The sequence below is a fragment of the Tachyglossus aculeatus genome, chromosome X1 (genome assembly GCF_015852505.1).
Source record: "Tachyglossus aculeatus isolate mTacAcu1 chromosome X1, mTacAcu1.pri, whole genome shotgun sequence".
NCBI classification, from domain to species: domain Eukaryota; kingdom Metazoa; phylum Chordata; class Mammalia; order Monotremata; family Tachyglossidae; genus Tachyglossus; species Tachyglossus aculeatus.
In genome coordinates this window covers 24501607-24520193 of record NC_052101.1, presented here as the reverse complement: position 1 = coordinate 24520193, position 18587 = coordinate 24501607, and the positions used below count along the sequence as shown (strand labels likewise).

At 42.6% G+C, this 18587-nt stretch overlaps 1 protein-coding gene across 1 annotated transcript in view; it reads right to left on the bottom strand.

Annotated features, from left to right (window-relative positions):
- SLIT3 (slit guidance ligand 3) overlaps positions 1–18587 on the bottom strand; it is a 625600-nt gene that overhangs the window by 138363 nt on the left and 468650 nt on the right. The window contains exons 10-11 of the mRNA XM_038771676.1: positions 16924–17065; positions 5733–5804 (exon numbers count right to left, since the gene is read on the bottom strand). Coding sequence (XP_038627604.1) covers positions 5733–5804; positions 16924–17065 — 214 coding nt within the window. The remainder of the gene's footprint in view (positions 1–5732; positions 5805–16923; positions 17066–18587) is intronic.

Genomic DNA, 18587 nt, shown 5'->3' with positions numbered 1-18587 from the left:
AAGGTAAGAAAAACACATGACTGGTGGTAGGGTGGCTGAAGAGAGCCACAGATTCATTCATTCATTCAATCAATCATATTTATTGAGCGACAATAAAATAAGGACTTTTCGTTATAATTAAAAAACTCTATGATCTATTAAAAAAATAAGGTGGAAGCCCCAGGATCAAAAGGAGGGAATGTTACATAAAAATGGCAAAAAGCACTGAAATGAACTTCTGAACAGGCCTTCCATGGCTGAAGAGATATCCTTCAAAGCACAGAAAACTGGGTAACATGTGAAAGCAAGGGGTTAGCTCTAACTTGTGAGGAAGGAACTTTCACTATTATGACTACTAAAAATGGTAAAGCACCTGGATCTGATGCCATTCAGTCTAAAATCAAAGAAATAACTGAACCGTCAGATTTTGTTGAAGAAGATTCTATTTTCAAGGAGAAAGGTAGGAGATCTGAGTGGAACTACTGGGTTACCTGACTGCTTTTTCTTGCCAAAAAGATTCTAACTAGACTTCTCCTGGGCAGGCTCTTGAATATAGTCAAGATAATAATAATAATAATAAAAATAATAATTATAACATATTCATGCCTGTCTCCTCTCTAGTCTGTAAACTCACCCTGGGCAGGTAATGTGTCTACCAATTCTGTTGTACTGTACACTCTGAAGAGCTTAGTACAGTGCCCTGCACACAGTAAGTTCTCAAGAAGTACCACCGATTTACTGAATAATAATAATCATGCTTATTAACTTCTTACTATGTGCCTAGCAATATGCTAAGTACTGGGATAATCAGATTGGACCCGGTCCCTGTCCTGCAAAGAGCGTACAATCTATGAAAAACTGGCATTTTATAGGTGAGGAAACTGGGGAACAGAAAAATTAAGTGACTTGCCCCTGGTCACACAGCAGGCAAGTGAGTCGGGACTAAAACCAGGGTCTCCCAATGCCCAGGCTTGTGCTTTTTCCACTTATGGGAAACAGTGTAGCCAAGTGGAAAGAACAAGGGCCCGGTAGAAAAAGGACTTGTGTTCTAATCCTGGCTCTGTGATTTTGGGCAAACCACTCAACTTCTCTGTGCCTCAATTCCTCATCTACAAAATAGAAATTCAATACCTGTCTCCCTCCTCAGACTGGGAGCCCTTTGTGGGACTTATTATCTTGGATCTACCCCAGTGCTTAGTAGAGTGCTTGGCATAGTAGGAGCTGAACAAATACAAGTGAATGAATAAATTATTACTAGGCCATGCTGGTGGAATGCTCGAGGCCATACTGAATCTAATATGGCTTCAGGCTAAAAGATATGATCTCTGTAGCCTGACAGATACAGGAAAAATGTAGGGGAGCAAAACTTATATTTCTAAACTGCTTTCACGGAGAGAGCATCAACAAAGCAAGGCTTTTGCATTTGCTAAGCAAATTCAGCTAAGAAGTTTGGCAAGATCCTCAGATTACTCACCAGTAGTCTGGTTGGTAATAATAATAATAATGTCATTTGTTAAGCGCTTACTATGTGCAAAGCACTGTTCTAAGCACTGGGGAGGATACAAGGTGATCAGGTTGTCCCACGTGGGGCTCACAGTCTTAATCCCCATTTTACAGATGAGGTAACTGAGGCACAGAGAAGTTAAGTGACTTGCCCAAAGTCACACAGCTGACAATTGGCAGAGCCGGGATTGGAACCCATGACCTCTGACTCCCAAGCCCATGCTCTTTCCAATGAGCCACTCTGCTTCTCTACGGTAAAGTAGGTGGGCAGGGATCCCCCCTCCTCTAGGCTGTAAGCAAGCTCATTGTGGGTGGGGAATTTGTCTGCTATTGTTGTACTGCACTTTCCCAATCGCTTAGCACAGTGCTCAGCACACAGTACGCGCTCAACAAGTGCAATTGAATGAATGATGAACCTATTACCTACTCTTTTTCACTGTATCCTCCCAAGCACTTAATACAGTAAATGCTCAATAAATACCATTAATTGATTGATTGATTGACTGAATCAGAATCAGAGTTCATTGACTATTTCCCCAATTCTGACTCCCCAACAGTGATGGACTGTTAGGAGACGACTAAGGCAGTTAGGTCAACAAGGTAGACATCCATCAGGAGAGAGGGCAGCCTCTTATTAAACGGACAAAAGCTACATGGGGCAAATGCAGCAGAGCAGCAGTGTTGCCTAGTGGAAAGATCACGGGCTTGGAAATCAGAAGACGTCCTTGGGTAAGTCACTTAACTTTTCTGTGCTTCAGTTTCCTCATATGTAAAATGAAAGCTAAATACCTGGTTTCCCCTCTACTTGGACTGTGAGGCCCATGTGGGAGAGGGACAGTCCAACCTGATTATCCTGTATCTACTCCAGTACTTAATACAGTGTTTGGCACATAGTAAGTGCTTAACAAATGCCATTATTATTATTAATATTATTACTGATAGTTATCTTTATGTGTACTCAATATAGAAGCAAGTGTTCCTTGTCCCATTAGTCTCTCTAGCCCCTCTTTCCTCCTCCTGAATGTCAGTAGCTCTAATACATATGAAACCTAAAGAAAGGGAGGGAGTCACAACAAAGCAAGGTTTTCACTCACTGAGAACTCCCAAGGGCTACTCATGTTCTCATGCCACTGCTGATAGCGAGTAAAAGCTACCTCAATTGCAAACACTTACAAATCTTTGGTAGGGAAAAACAAATGACCACATTAACCCACTTTTCTAATTAAAAAAACCCAACAAATTAAATAGACTTGCCCTAACTTTCCTATTCTGGTCAATCTGGGGACTTGGAGTTCCAGTGCAACAAAACAGTTCTTTCCTGAAGGTAGAAAGCACAAATTTTGCATAGTTTCTTTTCCAAAGAGGGAGAGGTTGAGGAGGGGCAAAGAAGAGTCAGGAAGCTCTTCCCGCTTCCAGGCTGCATTTGCCAATCAGGAGGATTCCCAACCTAACATGAGCCATGTCCAAGGAATAGTTTTAAAGAAAAAAATAACCACATGCCCTCAACATATCACTTTTCTGTCACTGCAATAAAAAGCACTAGTGGAAAATCCTCCTATTATTAGCTGGCTAATGAGGTGGATAATGTCAGGAAATTAAGACAAATGTAGATTCTGGAAAATTACTTCAAACTGATGGCAGGTTTTCCCATGCAAACTCAGCGCCTTCACTGAAAGACACTGTCTAGGTTAAAGCACCTAAGACGCAGCTTTGAGCTTATCTTTTTAGCTAGCAAGATCTTCACTAGCAAATCCACAGACTGTGTTTTCAAACTCACCAGCTTTAGCTGGGATTTTCTTTCATTTTTTTCCTTTCTTATAAGGGTCTTATAAAGCAAAGATTTAGGATTATCCCAATCCCCTCCCTCCTCCCTCCCCGCCCCCCAGCCTCCCTCAATTTTGCTGGTGAGGAAGCTTTTCTAGTAGAGTTCAATGCACATAATATTGCTGCATTTCCTCTTGGATTTTGTGCCTGAGCTGATGAGGGGGGCTGAGTTTGCTGTTTTTATTGGCGACTTCAAAATTCAACAGCCCATCCCTTCATAGATACCAAACCTTTTTATACAGTTAGACTACATCATTGAAAAGGGACCCTTCTTCTTCAGGCCCCAGAATTGGATATGTTGAACCGAAATGCCTTCTGGGTTAAAATATATGGGATTCTCATGTAAGGGAGATATGATTGGGGATGAGGGATTTGGGGAGGCTCATTTAACCTCTCTCCGCCATACGTTCCTGAACCAATTTTGCAGCCTACACTCAGAGCCACCACTCTATAAAAAGAGGAATTCTAATTGATTCTGGACTTGAAAGAGCATGCCTCCCCCAATCCACGAGCAGACACTAACACCCACAGTTTCAGCTACCATGGCTCTCTGTTCCTTAGTCCATCCCATCACCATGGAATGGATTTTATTGGTTTTGTGGCAGAGTGTGTCAGAAGGATCATGATAATAAATAGTGAGACATCCTTTAGGGACATCTAGGATGACCCACGATTCCTTTTAAAACTGCATCATGATAAATATCAATAGGATCATGCATGATCAAAACTTTAACTCATTTTCCATCTCTAGACTGAAAAAGCCCCATGAATTTTGAATGCACAGACCAGACCACAGAAGCTGCATAGGCCAGCTAGAGGACAGTAAAACATAGTCGAGTTTGAATTACTTCAACTTCACAAAAAATGAAAGCAGTAACTTAAATCATGGAGAGATATAGGTTGGGTCACTGAATGGACCTTTCATTTTTCAATAAAATTGCTCTCTGGCTATCTAATCCACAGGGCTTTAAAAATGCATTTGGGTTCACTGAAAGTGGGCCTGGTGAGCAGGGAATACTGGAGATTAATGGTGGGAGGTGTTAAATATTAAGGTCCCTATTTCCAGCAGCTCCTCTGCCTTCAGCAATCCTAAGAGGAGATGAAACAGAAATCCTGCCAGCCTGATTTTCCTTCACATGATTTCGAAGAACCCCCTTGCTGGCTTCAATTTTTGGTTTCATTCCTTTAGGATTTAGCTGAGAAATCTAGTTTGCCATAGAGATCTGCTAGGATCCGATAGAATCCTCATTCTGAGACCCAATGACAGAGCTAATTGGTGTCAATGATTTACGTTGATTTGGAGTTTTTATGCAAAGGAGATGAGCCCGTGAACAGTTCTTCCAACCAAAAGGAAGAAACAAATCAACCTTGAAAACAGGAATAGAGATATTTCCCAACTTACCTGTTGGCTCTTCATTTCAAGGAAATATCAAGAAAATAAAATGGATGAGAAGAGCTGTCTTTCCAACTTACCAGTCATAAACTGCTACTTTCCCAAAAGATGAAATAAGTGCACTACTTGAAAGGCTGAATTAGGTGGAACAACTTGGATTTGTTTTGCGTTCTGCACAGAGCCAAGGCTCAACAAATAAAAATTGAATGCCTGCTTTTGCTCTTTCACACATAGTATGCTCCTTAGCCTCAGGGACAGGATCTTTTTCCATACTCCCTGAAACCTTATAATGCTTTATACAGTACCATAAAGAAAATAATGTGTGAATGAGAGGGATAGAGAACAGGTGAGTGCTGAGGAAGTCATTCTTAAACTAGATCTACCACCCTAGTGAAGTTAACTCACACAAAACAAACAAACAAAAGAAAAACAAAATATTTTTATCCAAATTATCTGAGCCTTTCGGGCTGCAGAAAGACAGACCCCAGAACCATATGCCCAGCCCCAGGCTAGCCCCAGTAATAATAATGATAATAATTATGGTACTCGTTAAGTGCTTACTATGTGCCAAGCACTGTTCTAAGTGCCGGGGTAGATACAAGTTAAACAGGTTGGACACAGTACCTGTGCCCCATGGGGCTCACGCTCTTAATTCCCACTTTACAGATGAGGAAACTGAGGCAGAGAGAAGTCAAGTGACTTGTCCCAGGTCACAAAGCGGTGGGGTTGGGATTAGAAACCAGGTCCTTCTCATTCTCAGGCCCGTGCTCTAACCACTAAGCAACACTCCTTCTCCTCCAGCCAGCACTATTCCACCTGGACCTAACCCCTCTTCCTCCCTACTTCCTTTGCACTGGGATGGATACTCGAAGGGGTTCTGAGCCCCAGCAATCGGTCCAGGGGCTGGAAACTTTGGGGCCCTGTGAGGTGTCACCCCTTCAACATACAAAATGATCAACCCAGTGGAAAATGATCTATAGAGCCTGAAGCAACCCTTCCTTCTTGGACTGCTGAGAGCGTCACTTAAACTTACATCCTCTTCAGCTTCTTGTACTGGGAAAAGGCTCCTGGGGGAATGATCTTGATGGAGTTCTGCTCCAGGCGCCTAGAAACAAGAGGACAGTATTAGCAATAAAACTCAGCAGAAGCACATTTCACCAATATACAAAAGACTATCTTCTTTTTAAAAATCCATTAGAGTCGGAGAATATCTTTACTTAGGAAATGCTTTTCTGGACCACCGTGGTTCCACTTAATGGTCAAGACAAGCTGTTTCCCCTCTAAAGCATCCCCAAAAGACTGAACATCTTTTGATTAGGTTCCTTGCTGAATCCCTAGTCAGTATCTGGACATCACTTTCCACAAGCTCAGGAAATTTCATAGGTGCTTCTTATGGGGATGATGAACAGACTGACAGAAATTGTTCTCCTGACTGTGCACTGGCGGTACAGACCCTGAGGGAACCCTGCGCTGCAGAGGATGACTGGCTGGACTGAGACCATTTTTCCAGTACAACTCCCACACACACCAGGCTATTCTGAAAACTCTCAAAAGAAGATGATGGAAAGGATAAGTGGAATAGAGCCAATTTATTTCAGATTTGTGAACTGATTTTCCTTTGGCCCTGGGCCAGCAGGCAGGGCTACTTATGGTTCTTCTATTTTCCTGGGAGTCCAGCTGTAGCAACTCCCTCCAGTCTCTTTTGGGCATCTGAGGAACTTAGAGTCTACACCATCTGAACCACCTTTTAGGTCTAGCATCAAAGCCATTTCCCTAGCTGCAGTAAAGCAGTGAAGTGAATAAGACTTGACAGGTCTAAATCCTCTAGCTTCTTCTGAAGGAAGGGATTAAATTCCCCCACTCTGTTTTGTCATCTCTTAAATGTCTTCATGTCCCTGGAAGCAGACACAGGGGAAAGCGGGCAGGAGAGGCAGGGAAAAGCCTTCATTTAGAGGTGATAAATGACACCCCAGCTCAGACTAAGCACTCAGAATCCAATCCCAATCAATCTCAGGTCTCACCAAGGTGCAAATCTTTTCATCGCCTCCTCATCTGGTGCCTGGGTTCCTCAACTGCAGCAGGGAAAAACACAAATAGGGGGAGGACTGGAGCTCTGCGGAAAGGAGGAGGGGAGAAGAGAAAGCATAGCCTGACTCTGGCTCCTGGCAGTGATGAGGCCATTTGTCTTGAAGAGTAATCCCCAAAGCAGAGTGGGGGAGACAGTTGTATTAATTTGTGTCTCTGCCATCTCATCTTCACTGGGGGGAAGAAAGTATTTGTTACTCAGCCTCACTAATGGAGCAGTTTGCTAGCAATTTTCCCATTTCAAACAACATCTCAGCTGCTAATGCATAATGGTTTGTCAGGCCAACACATAACACAGACAAATCACTCGGGAGGTAAAAGAAAGGAGAGGAAAAAGAAAGGACGAGGGAGGGAAGCATCAGTACTGATAATTCCTGGCTGTCGGATGAATACAGTCTACAAATGAGACTGCCACGGTCTATTGATAGTGCCTTTATGCTCCACTGGATATGCGTTGGAAAAATGTCCTTTCCACGTCCGTGACCATGGACCCCCTGGATGGGAGCAGTGAGGAGAGAGCTGGGCTGGAGTGGGCTGACAGCCCATGAGCCCTTTGTGCCTGTGGAGTTGGACAGAGTTGGACAATCGGAAAGGCCGAACAGGATGTGTAAGGAAGAATAAATACCATAGACATTCACTTCTGAGGGAATTTGGGGTCCCTAGCTATGTGGCACCGAACTGAATGCACAATCACTTACCTATATGCTACCTCCCAGTATCTAGTAGGATTTACAGTGCTTTGTTCTGAAATTAAATGAGGGCTAATGATGTGAGCAAGGACTGGTCCCACGGTGTTAGCTTATAGAATATTTAAAAACCCATGCACCCAACTCCTGCATCAGTACATCATACAGAAATTTGCGTGAAGGAAAGAGACAACCCAGGATCAAAGTGGGTAGGTTTGTGTGGCTGATGGGGCTTTTGATAAGAAACTAACCTTCAGAGAAAAGTGGGAATGAGATGGGAGGGAAGAAAAGGAATCCAGGCTTCAATATTTGAGTTCCTAATCAAGTATCAATATAGTTTTGAGAAGGGCAAAATGTAGAGGTTGAATACTTTTAACCTGTATCTCCTATACAGGGCAAGAGAAAGAATTTGTTTTATGACTGGTCTTAGCCTGTCTCTTAGCTCTGCGCCTTCATCAATTCTGCTTAGAGTCTAAGATAGACATCTCATTGCCTAATGAGTCACTCACTCATCTCATTGTGTCTGTTAATCCAAAACAAGATGACATCATATCCTAAATGACCAAAGCTTACACTTCCCTAATACGTCAAAGTAGAAGCTGTGAATAGCAGGCTAACGAAGACTGACTGGCCTCTGAGTTTAGAGGTATTTTACAACATTTCCAATTTTGATCACAGGCATCTCCCATTTCCTAAAGTATCTCACCCACTCACCATCTGGGAAAATCAACTACATATTATTAGTTAATGTTGGTATTTATTAAGCGCTTACTATGTGCAAAGCACTGTTCTAAGTGCTGGGGAGGTTACAAGGTGATCAGGTTGTCCCACGGGGGGGTGTCATAGATTTAATCCCCATTTAACAGATGAGGTAACTGAGGCACAGAGAAGTTAAGTGATTTGCCCAAAGTCACACAGCCAACAATTGGCAGAGCCAGGATTTGAACCCCTCACCTCTGACTCCAAAGCCCGTGCTCTTTCCACTGAGCCACACTGCTTCTCATATATACTGGTGTGAAGCCAACGGGAGACGGTTTAGTTACTGTACACTTTCAAGAGGCCTAAAATCTGCCCACAAGAATTAATTCTAAATTAATTTTCCAGTTTGTAATTAATTTCTTATTAACTAAAAGAAACAATGAATTAAAAGCAAAGAAAAACGAGGAAAAAAATCAGAAATTCTGGGCATCTCCTGGCAAGCAGATTCAGAGCTCACTGTCATTTTGAGAGCTACGGATGAAGCAGACAGCTGTTTTGGATCTCTGTTAACTGGGCTCTCACTACTTTCTTCTGCTGGCAAACATTTATCAGGCTACAAGTTGGTTTAATAAAAACAGTAGGAAAACAAACACACATCAAACAGCAGAGCACCCTCTTGCCCAAGCAGAAGTGATTAAAACATTTTGGGTGGATTTCAGACATTTATTCCCTATATTGATTCTGTCCCATTCCCTATGCTCTCCCTGAATAAACTTTCGAGTTGTGATTCCAGGACATGGCAAATTCACTACAAGTGATACTTGAGGCAATATGGAGAGCAGATAACTGCAAGCTAACATATCGCACTTTTCAAAATGGGATGGAAATAGTCCCAAAGTGACATCCAAACAAGGCCCAAGAATTCTGATCTTGCTCCATGGCTTTGTTCCTCAAGATTCAGTTGACCTGATATCACGAATAATGACCTTTGGTGGCCCTCAGTTCCCTTTTTTGACCAACATTTCATGTTTGTTGCAAAATACCTTAGCTCTCCTGAGATGAATTTCTTTTACACATGTGCCTTGGTACAATTTACGGATGTAAATCTTTTAAAAAATACACTAGGTTATAAATAGGAATATTTAAGACAACCCAAATGATTGTAGGCAAGAGTATTAATGGGGATATTTATTACTACTTATGAGATGCTGAATCAATGCTCAGACCAAACATTTCTTGATTTATGAGCCTCTTAGAAACTAGTTATGGAAGTGCCACAGACAGGTCTTTGAAATACTGCGACAATGTTCAGATTCTCCGGAAATAAACCTGAAATTTTCTAGCCCAATAAGTCCCATACTGCTTCTGCCACAGATCCTTTTCAGAAGCAAATGACTTTGGGAGATCACTCTTTTCACTCTAATTCCCAGACATCTGACTTATTAACAGGTGGACACAACTTCCAACTGGATGTCCCACTGGCTCCTCAAACTCAATGTGCTTCAAATTAAACTTTTCATTTTCCCTCCTAAACTCACTTTCCTTCCTAACTTTCCCATCTCTCTCTAGCACACCACCATCCTCTCTGTCCCAGAAGCTGTCAACCTGTGAGCCATTCTTGATTTCTTACTGTCCTTCACCTGTCCAGTCAATCAAATGTTAGAGTTAAAGTCTTCCTCCACCATTCCTAGATCCACCTCTTTCTCTTCACAAAGGAAATGGGGTGTGGTGTGCTCTTGCCACATCACAATTAGACCTCCAGTTGCACAGAATAGGCCCTTGCTTAATAGATGCCACTAACTTATTCCTGGTTTCTCAATGCTTCTCTGCACAAAGAGCCATAAACTGTTGAATTAGCTTTATAACCTTACTCATTTCCTTACTACCTTGCCCTAATTCTCCCAACTTTCTCCCCTGACATCAACAACAATTTCTGTGTCAACACGGCAGGGACTGTGTTTGCTAATTCTGTTGTACTTTCCCAAGCACTTAGTACATACAATGGATTGATCATTGTAGCCATATCCCTCCGCCCCCTGTAGACTATACACTCTTTGTAGGTAGGGAGTATATCTACCAACTCTACTGTATGGCACTTATTAAAGTGCTCTGCACTCAGTAAGTGTTCAGTAAATACCATTCACTGATAGATTCAGTCTTTCCATTTCTTTACCTTTGAGAAAGGTAGTTAGTACTGATTACATTAGGCACCTGTGTTGATGTGTTAAAGACTCAGAATGTAATATTTATATATTTCAGATTTAAGCAGTGTGGTCTAGTGAATAGAGCACAGGTCTGAGTCAGAAAGACCTGGGTTCTAATCTCAGATCTGCCACTTGTCTGCTGTGTGACCTTGGGCAAGTCATTTCACTTCTCTGTGCCTCAGTTCCCTCATATGTAACATGAGGATTAAATCCCTGCCTCCTTCCACCTTCAAGTAGGAGCCCTGTGGGGAATGGGGACTGTGTCAGAGACCTGATTAGCCTTATCTACCCCAGCATTTAGTACAGTGCGTGGCACATAGTAAGCACTTAACAAATACCATGACAAATAAAAAATCCATGCTTGAAAATTTTCATCTGTAGTACACAAAGCAATGACTTCTGTAAAAGAGAGAGAAAAATAAAAGTAGATTTGTGATTTTTTTTTAATAATGTAAGTGATCCCAGGGGCTTCAAGAGTGAATGCATTTTTATACATTGGAAAAACATGTGAAGTTAGGAACTAAAACTCACATTAAATCACTTTAGTTTTAGAAAATTGAAGCTATTATAAAAAATGACTCCCAGACTGAGCCCCTCAAAGTCAAATGGCAGACTAAAGTGCATTTTAAACTGCAGAAGATAAGCCAATAGCGTGACACACGTGGTTGCCACTATAACAAAACCTCAAAAGCCAACTAAATTCAGGTACACAAGTTGCTATTGAGAAAAGGCATGCAGTGAGATCTGGCCTTCATTTAACACCTTGATTCCAAGATTCGGGTACTGCTGTATCATCACCATCAATTGTATTTATTGAGCACTGACTATGTGCACAGCACTGTGCTAAGGGCTTGGGAGAGTACAATACAACAAAGTTGATAGACTAGTTCCCTGCCCACAAAGAACTTACAGTCTGGCACCCAGCAACCTGGCTATCAACCAAGCTATCAATCTCTCTACCTAGTATGAATGTCAGCTTGGGTTCCTCTTCCTTTGAGAGTAGGGGCTCTTCACCTAGGAGCTTCTTTTGCAAGTCATGTAGGGCCTTCTCTAGGTGATGGGGCCTTTGTTCTGGTTTCATCAATCAATCATACTTACTGGACACTGTATTGAGTGCTTGGAAGATTATAACAATGTCACAGACACATTCCCTGCCCATATTGAGCTCATGGGGCCTAAAGCTGTTGAGGGAATGGAGTTTTGTGTCTATTTTATAGTGTTGGTCTCCTTTCGTCCCTTCCCTTTAAAATTAGTTGGAGAATAATTTTGATGATAATTCTACTATTTCTACTAATAATCATAAAAAGTGATATTTGTTAAGTGCTTATGTACCAGGTATTGTACTAAACACTAGGGTAGATACAAGATAATCAGATTGGATAAAGTTCCGGTCCCATATGGGGTTCACAGTCTAAGTAGGAGGGAGAATAAGTACTGAATCCCCATTTTACAGACGAGGAAACTGAGAAGCTAAGTGACTTGTCCAAGGTCACCCAGCAGGCACATGGTAGAAGTGCAGTTATTAACCAGGTTTTCTGACTCCCGGGACCCTTCTCCTTCCATGAAGCCATGCTTCTTTTCAACTCCAGACTGCTCTGAAGTTTTGGGCACAGTATTTTCCTTCACTGAAAAGGGCAATGGGGCAAAGTCTTGTTTTTGTGAGATGCCTTTTCTCCTGAGTAGCCGATCTGGGGTTTTCACCCTTCCATGGGAAAGGATTCTATTTCTCCATCAGCCCAAATTGCATACAATTTCCTTTGTAGACTGGGTCTCCCCAGAGCTCTCTGGATGCCAGAAGTCCAATCCTCAAATGGCAAATAAAAGCTAAATCTGTTCTTTTGGTTGTCCCAGTTAACGGTAGATTACTAATGAGGATCTATTTCATCAGAACACGAATCCGACTCTGAGCAATGACAGAGAAAGACCCAGCAAGTTCAGCTCATTTGGAGAAAGCTCTGCACTAAATGACTTTGGGCATTGCATGAAGGAGCAATTTTTAGAAAGGAACAGGCTCCAGAGCACAGGGAGGGCCATAAACACTCCCTCCAGCTTCAGCTTCAATTAGTCTTTGAATGAACTAACATTTGGGGCCAAATTCCTCTGACTGCAAGACATTCCCACCTGAAATCCTAGGGAGAGTAGAATCTCTCCCTGGGGTTCACATGATTTAAGAGGTTTATCTGCCAACAAGGAATAAAAAACCCTCATAAATTACAAGAGTTTTCTTGAAGGGAAAAAGAAAAATCAGTGAAGGTTCTAATTCATCACAACAGAAAGGGCCACAGACAGCTGACAAAGCTTTTTCTATATGACTCCTCAAAATGGAGAGATAGCTATAAGAGCAGCATGGCTAACTCACTGTGGGCTTGGGATATGTCTACCAACTCTATTATACTGTACTACCCCAAGTGCTTAGTACAGTGCTCTGCACACAATAAGTGTTCAGTATATATAATTGATTGATTGGATAGAGCACAGGCCTAGGATTCGCAAGGACCTAAATTATCGCATCTGCAAAATGGGGATTAAGACTGTAAGCCCCTTGTGGGACAGGGACTGTGTCCAACATAATTAGCTTGTAGCTACACCAGTGCTTTGCACAGTGCCTGCCACATAGTAAGCACTCAAATATCACTAAAAATAAAAGAACCTGGGTTTTAATTCTGATTCTGTCACTTGTCTGCTGCATGACTTTGGGCAAGTCATTTAACTTCTCTTTGTCTCAGTTCCCTCATCTGTACAATGGGAATTAAATCTGTGAGCCCCTAGTGAGACAGGGACTGTGTCCAACCTGAGTGGCTTTTATCTATTGCTTAGTACAGTGCCTGGCACATAGTAAATGCTTAACAAATACTATTAAAAAAATACTTTCCCTTTCCCCAGCAAGTACTGGACCCTACTGACTCTGCCCTGTTCAGCAAGCCCTGGGAGCCGGGCTTTACTTCACACATCCTCATTCTTAAAGAACTCCTCTCCCAATCAGGCACACTCCTGCCTGGTTATCATCTGCTGTCCTCCCTCTCCAGGAATTCAGGATTTCTAATCACAATTTTCCCAACTGGCTAGAAAGCCCAAAAGTGTCTTCCCTCATGGGAATCGTAGAATTTCTTAAGCACGTGCTTAATGAGGAGATGAGGAGATGGTGTCCATAGTATGAAACTGATCACCAACACCTGAGGTGAAGCTACACTTCACTGAACAAGCCTTTTTTTGTGCCTCAGTTTCCTCTGTAAAAATGGGGGGTTCAATACACAGGTATGAATACATTCTCCCTCTCCCTTGGACTGGGAGCCCCACGCGGGAAAGGCACTGTCTCTGACATGATTATCTGGCATCAACCACAGTGCTTAGTGGAGAATTTTACACACATGGTAAGTGTTTGACAAATACCACCATTATTATTCTAATTCTAAAATATATTAATAATAATATATTAGTAGTAGCAGTGTAAAGCCACAGTATTGCTCTGTTTTGTGGTCTCTGGCTCAAGTGAACCTCTGGGAATCCCAACATGCTTTGGATCAACCTTCTGAACTTCCAACAGCCTGCTGTTTCAGCCATCAAAAGTAAGCGGCCACCAGTTTGAATTGAAAACTGCAGACACTAGGACTTGGTGTGAGATCCTCTATCTGCTTTGGGGAGATTGGTTGCCTTTCTGATAGTGTACTGACCCGAGGAACATCCTGTGCAGATCTAATCAGTTCCATATTCTCTACTCTTCTTCCTGAGGGTGCAAAAAGGTTACTACTAGCTGTCCCTGAGGGGAGAGAATTACTATCTGTACCAAAGGATCAACCTAAAGCAATTTCAATTTTATCTCCCACAACTCAAGCTGTCTAAACCACTCCTTAAGAGAGGGCTGCACCGTGGGAAGCAGACATCTGAAACAGATGGGGCTGGCAGGCAGGTAAATCAAGAGACTCACTTCACAACTTTCAAATAATTGCTCCTGGTTAGGGGTCGATGGCTAAAACACAACTTTACTTTTTCTGGTTTCTCTAAACTGGCCTCTCTAAACAGACACTGAGGCTGCAACATTGGGCCAAGGGAAGCAAATGCAGCTGCCAAGCTAAAATAAGGAGGCATTTGCTGCATTTGTGGGGAGGGAGAGGAATGAAGTGAGAGAGAGGAAAGAGACATGGTCTGATGAGAATTGGAAATAGATGGGCAGGATGAGGGGGGTGGCCTGCAAGAACTTGATTCTGGAGGGCAGGTTGGGGAAGACAAGGCGTCCACATTAGTGGAGAGGTAATAGCATGAAGAGAGATGGCCCAGCTAGAGCGAGCGAGGGAGGAATGGAATAGGGATACAGAGGAAGAGAAACAGCTGGAGAGGGGCAAAGGAAGCTGACTTTGTAGGGTTCATTGGATGAGCTCTCTGGAAGACCTTGAATCCAAAGAAAGAATCTCTGTTGCCTTGGGGATTCTTGTTGCTGGGCTAGAAGTGGTGGCAGTGAGTCCACAGTAAAGATGAGAGGCAGCTGTGGACGCTTTGCTCCTCTAACACAAGCCTACTCATTGTACCTCAATCTCCTCTATCTTGCTGCCAACATCTTGCCCAAATCCTCCCTGCGGCCTGGAATTTTCTCCTCTTTGATGTACAATAGACCATTACTCTCTTCACCTTCAAAGCCTTACTAAAATCACATCTCCTCCAAGAACCCTTCCCCATCAAAGCCCTAACTTGTCCTATTTCCTCTCCCTCATCAATCCTCTTCCTCATCAACACATTTGGATCTCTATCTTTAATCACTTGATATTTACCCCATCCTCTGCCCCACAGCACTCTGTACATATCCACAATTTATTTTAATGTCTGTTCCCCCCTTGGTACAATGCTCTCTGCACAGTAAACACTCAATAAAAACCATCAATTGATTGATTGACTGAGAGAAGATTTAAGACTAGAGTGAGTTAATATGCCAAGGACAAGATAGGATTTGTGAAGAAGGGGTGGAAAATCTGAAAAGGTATTAGGAAAGTGTCACCCCTCTTGATTCGCGTTCAGAGAACCTAAGAAGTGAGTAGTTTTCTTGGAGGCTTTTTGGCAGTATCATCAATACCAACAGCTATTAAATAAGGCCCCAAATGATGCATAATGATAATAATAATAATAATGATGACATTTTTTAAGCACTTACTATATACAAAGCACTGTTCTAAGCGCTGGAGAGGTTACAAAGTGATCAGGTTGTCCCACAGGGGGCTCACAGTCTTAATCCCCATTTTACAGATGAGGTACCTGGGGTACAGAGAAGTGTAGTGACTAGCCCAAAGTCACACAGCTGACAATTGGCAGAGCCAGGATTTGAACCCATGACCTCTGACTCCAAAGCCCATGCTCTTTCCACTGAGCCATGCTGCATAACAGTTTACAACATGTGACAGGAGAGGATGATAAAGAGGAGAAACGAAAGGGACTGCTTAAGGGCTTGTTTAGGTCGATCTTTGGAAGAATCAATCAATAAATGGCATTTTTGAGTGCTTACTGGGGGCAAGCACTAATTTAGCCATTGGGAGAGTATAGTGATGGTATTTGTTAAGCGCTTACTATGTGTCAAGCACTGTTCTAAGCGCTGAGGTAGATACAATCTAATTAGGTTGGACAACGTCCCTGTCCCACATGGGGCTCACAGTCTTAGTACCCATTTTACAGATGAGGCAACTGAGGCCCAGAGAAGTTAAGTGACTTACCCAAGGTCACACAGCAGACAAGTGGTGGAACTGGGACTAGAAGCCAGGTCCTTCTGACTCCTAGGCTCATTGTTCTATCCACTAGGTCACACAGAGTTGTTAGACATATTCCCTGTCCACAGGGAGCTTACACTTAAGAGATTGCTAAAAAGAAAGAGGAGGCTTCTACTCAACAGTACAAAACAAGGGAGATTAGAAGGGGCAAAGGGAGGTAGGCAGATGAAACCCCCTTCTCAACCCCACCATCACCATGGCAGAGCTATGGCAAGCTTGAATATCTTTTCCCTAAAGAGTCTGAAGATGTTTCCAAATCAAGCTCTAAATAGAGCAATTTGAGGGTGATTTCAGGGAAAGGGAAAGATTTCTCAGGAAAATTCAAGTATTCAAAAATCTCTTTGTTCACATACTGTCTGGGATTTTGACCCTGAGACACATGACTCCTTTCATCACTTGTGGGGAATACCTGGAGTAAGTTAATTTTTGGAAAACAAAAGATGGGCCATTGAAAGGAGAAACACAGACAGACAGACATCCCCTCTTTCACCTCCCCAGCACACACTCTTTCAGTCCTTTACCCCAAGATAAAGCAACCTCTCTCTGGGAGATAGGAGGCAAAGCTTAATCCTTGTCTCAGATAAGGAATCGGTGGCCATAAAATCAGCTCCTCTTCATCTAAAATCAGGCTAAATCCCACCGAGGATACCAAATTACTTTTCCACATTGTCTCTTCCAGGCATCAGCAACTGTTTAAATACCCTGCCAGCCCTTATCACTGAGCATGAGTCCGACTCTAGCTGACCCAAGAGGAGGAACAAGCTCTCTGCAGACTCTGTTGAGCAGCGCACATTACCACTTACACTTCCACAATGCCCTCTGGCAGGTTGGCGGGGATTTCCGTCAGGCCCTTCCCTCGACAGTCCACTATGTTGTTGCTGCAGGTGCAGGCTGAGGGGCAGGAGACCGAATTGACGCTGCAGGATGGAGGCTCAGAGTGGGGCCCTGTGGAATCAGAGAACAAACCCAATCAATGATGCATTCAGGGCACAAGGCATAGCAATCACCCCGTGGTTCAACAAGAAAATCAACAAGCAAAAAATATTTTAGAATGCATAAGCCCTGAAAGAGCATCCAGAAATCTCCATGCAGTCTACACCTTGGTTTTTAAACTGTGTGGGGGAATAGGGGAAAGCTGAGGGGCCAGAGGGTGGGAAAAGAGGATGAGGAGTAAGAAGATGCTTGATTTAGTTATACAAACAGAACCTAAACCTCATCGATTGAGCTTGAATATCAAAACCAAATTCCAGGCAAATGGTAGGTGTCAAATCCAAGAAATCCCCCATAATGATGTAAGCTACCTAGGGTTTAGTGTGGAGAGGACTGAGGGAAAATCATCAAGAATCAATGGGATTTATTGAGGGCTTACCATGTGCTGAACACTGGACTAAATTCTTAGGAGAGTGAAATACAGTACAGTTGGTAGACATGATCCTTGGCCACAAGACACTTGCAATCAAGAGGAAAAGAAGTCAATGATCCACTGAATCCTTTCCACCTCAAGTTCCCTCTGTGATACTAAAGGAGTTTTCAACTCTGATATTTGAGCACTTCTTTTTACCTGCATCTAACTGTGGTCTGCTCTTTTCTTAACTCTAATCCACCAAGTGAGACATAAGGTCCATCTTACCACTTTTTGGCTCTGAAGGATATGGGATTAGTTTTGGTTTCATTCCACAGCATGGTAATGAAAAAACAGGAGAAAAAAATTCAAAACCCAAACTAGGTGATTTCTAAATAAACAGGACACTCACAGAGGGTCCTAGAACTTTAATCACTTTCCTTAGTTAACTCCAAATCCCCTGTCCAAAAAATAATTTCAGCGTTATTATGACTGAGTTTGTGCTGAAGCTCTTATTTAAGGAGAAGTAAGACGCTCAAAAATATAATGTATTTTTCAGAATTGTACTGACTGAACATGCATTAGGGAATTGAGGCCTAAATGCAAGACTAGCCCACAAGAAACCTAGCTGGGTTTATTCCTTGATAATTTGGATATCCTGATTAGACTCCATTTGTCTGCAGTCCCACCTCACTGAGTGGAAGTTCAAGGGCAGTACCCCATTCCCAACTCTGCCTTTCTGATCTCACATCCACCAGAAAATCCAGCCTGAAATTCATCTGACCACAGATCAACAATGAAACAAGGAATTATACATGAAAAAAATGCTTTGGTTTGGATTTGGTTCACTAAACAGGCAGAGGACATACAGCCTGGAAGAGTGAAATTGCAGCTGGAAAGGAGCAGAGAACTAGAGGTCCCTGAACAATTTACACTCTAAAGAAAAGACCTATTCCAAGTAGTGCCTTCTATCATCTTTCTTCTGACCTGATTACGTTTCCCTGCATTTATTCAGGACTCACTGGACCTATGTCTGGAATTTAATGGAAAGAGCTAGATATTTGCCCACTTTAAACCAATGGCAGTTAACAAAATTACCCTGCAGCAATCAACACTCCTTGAGCC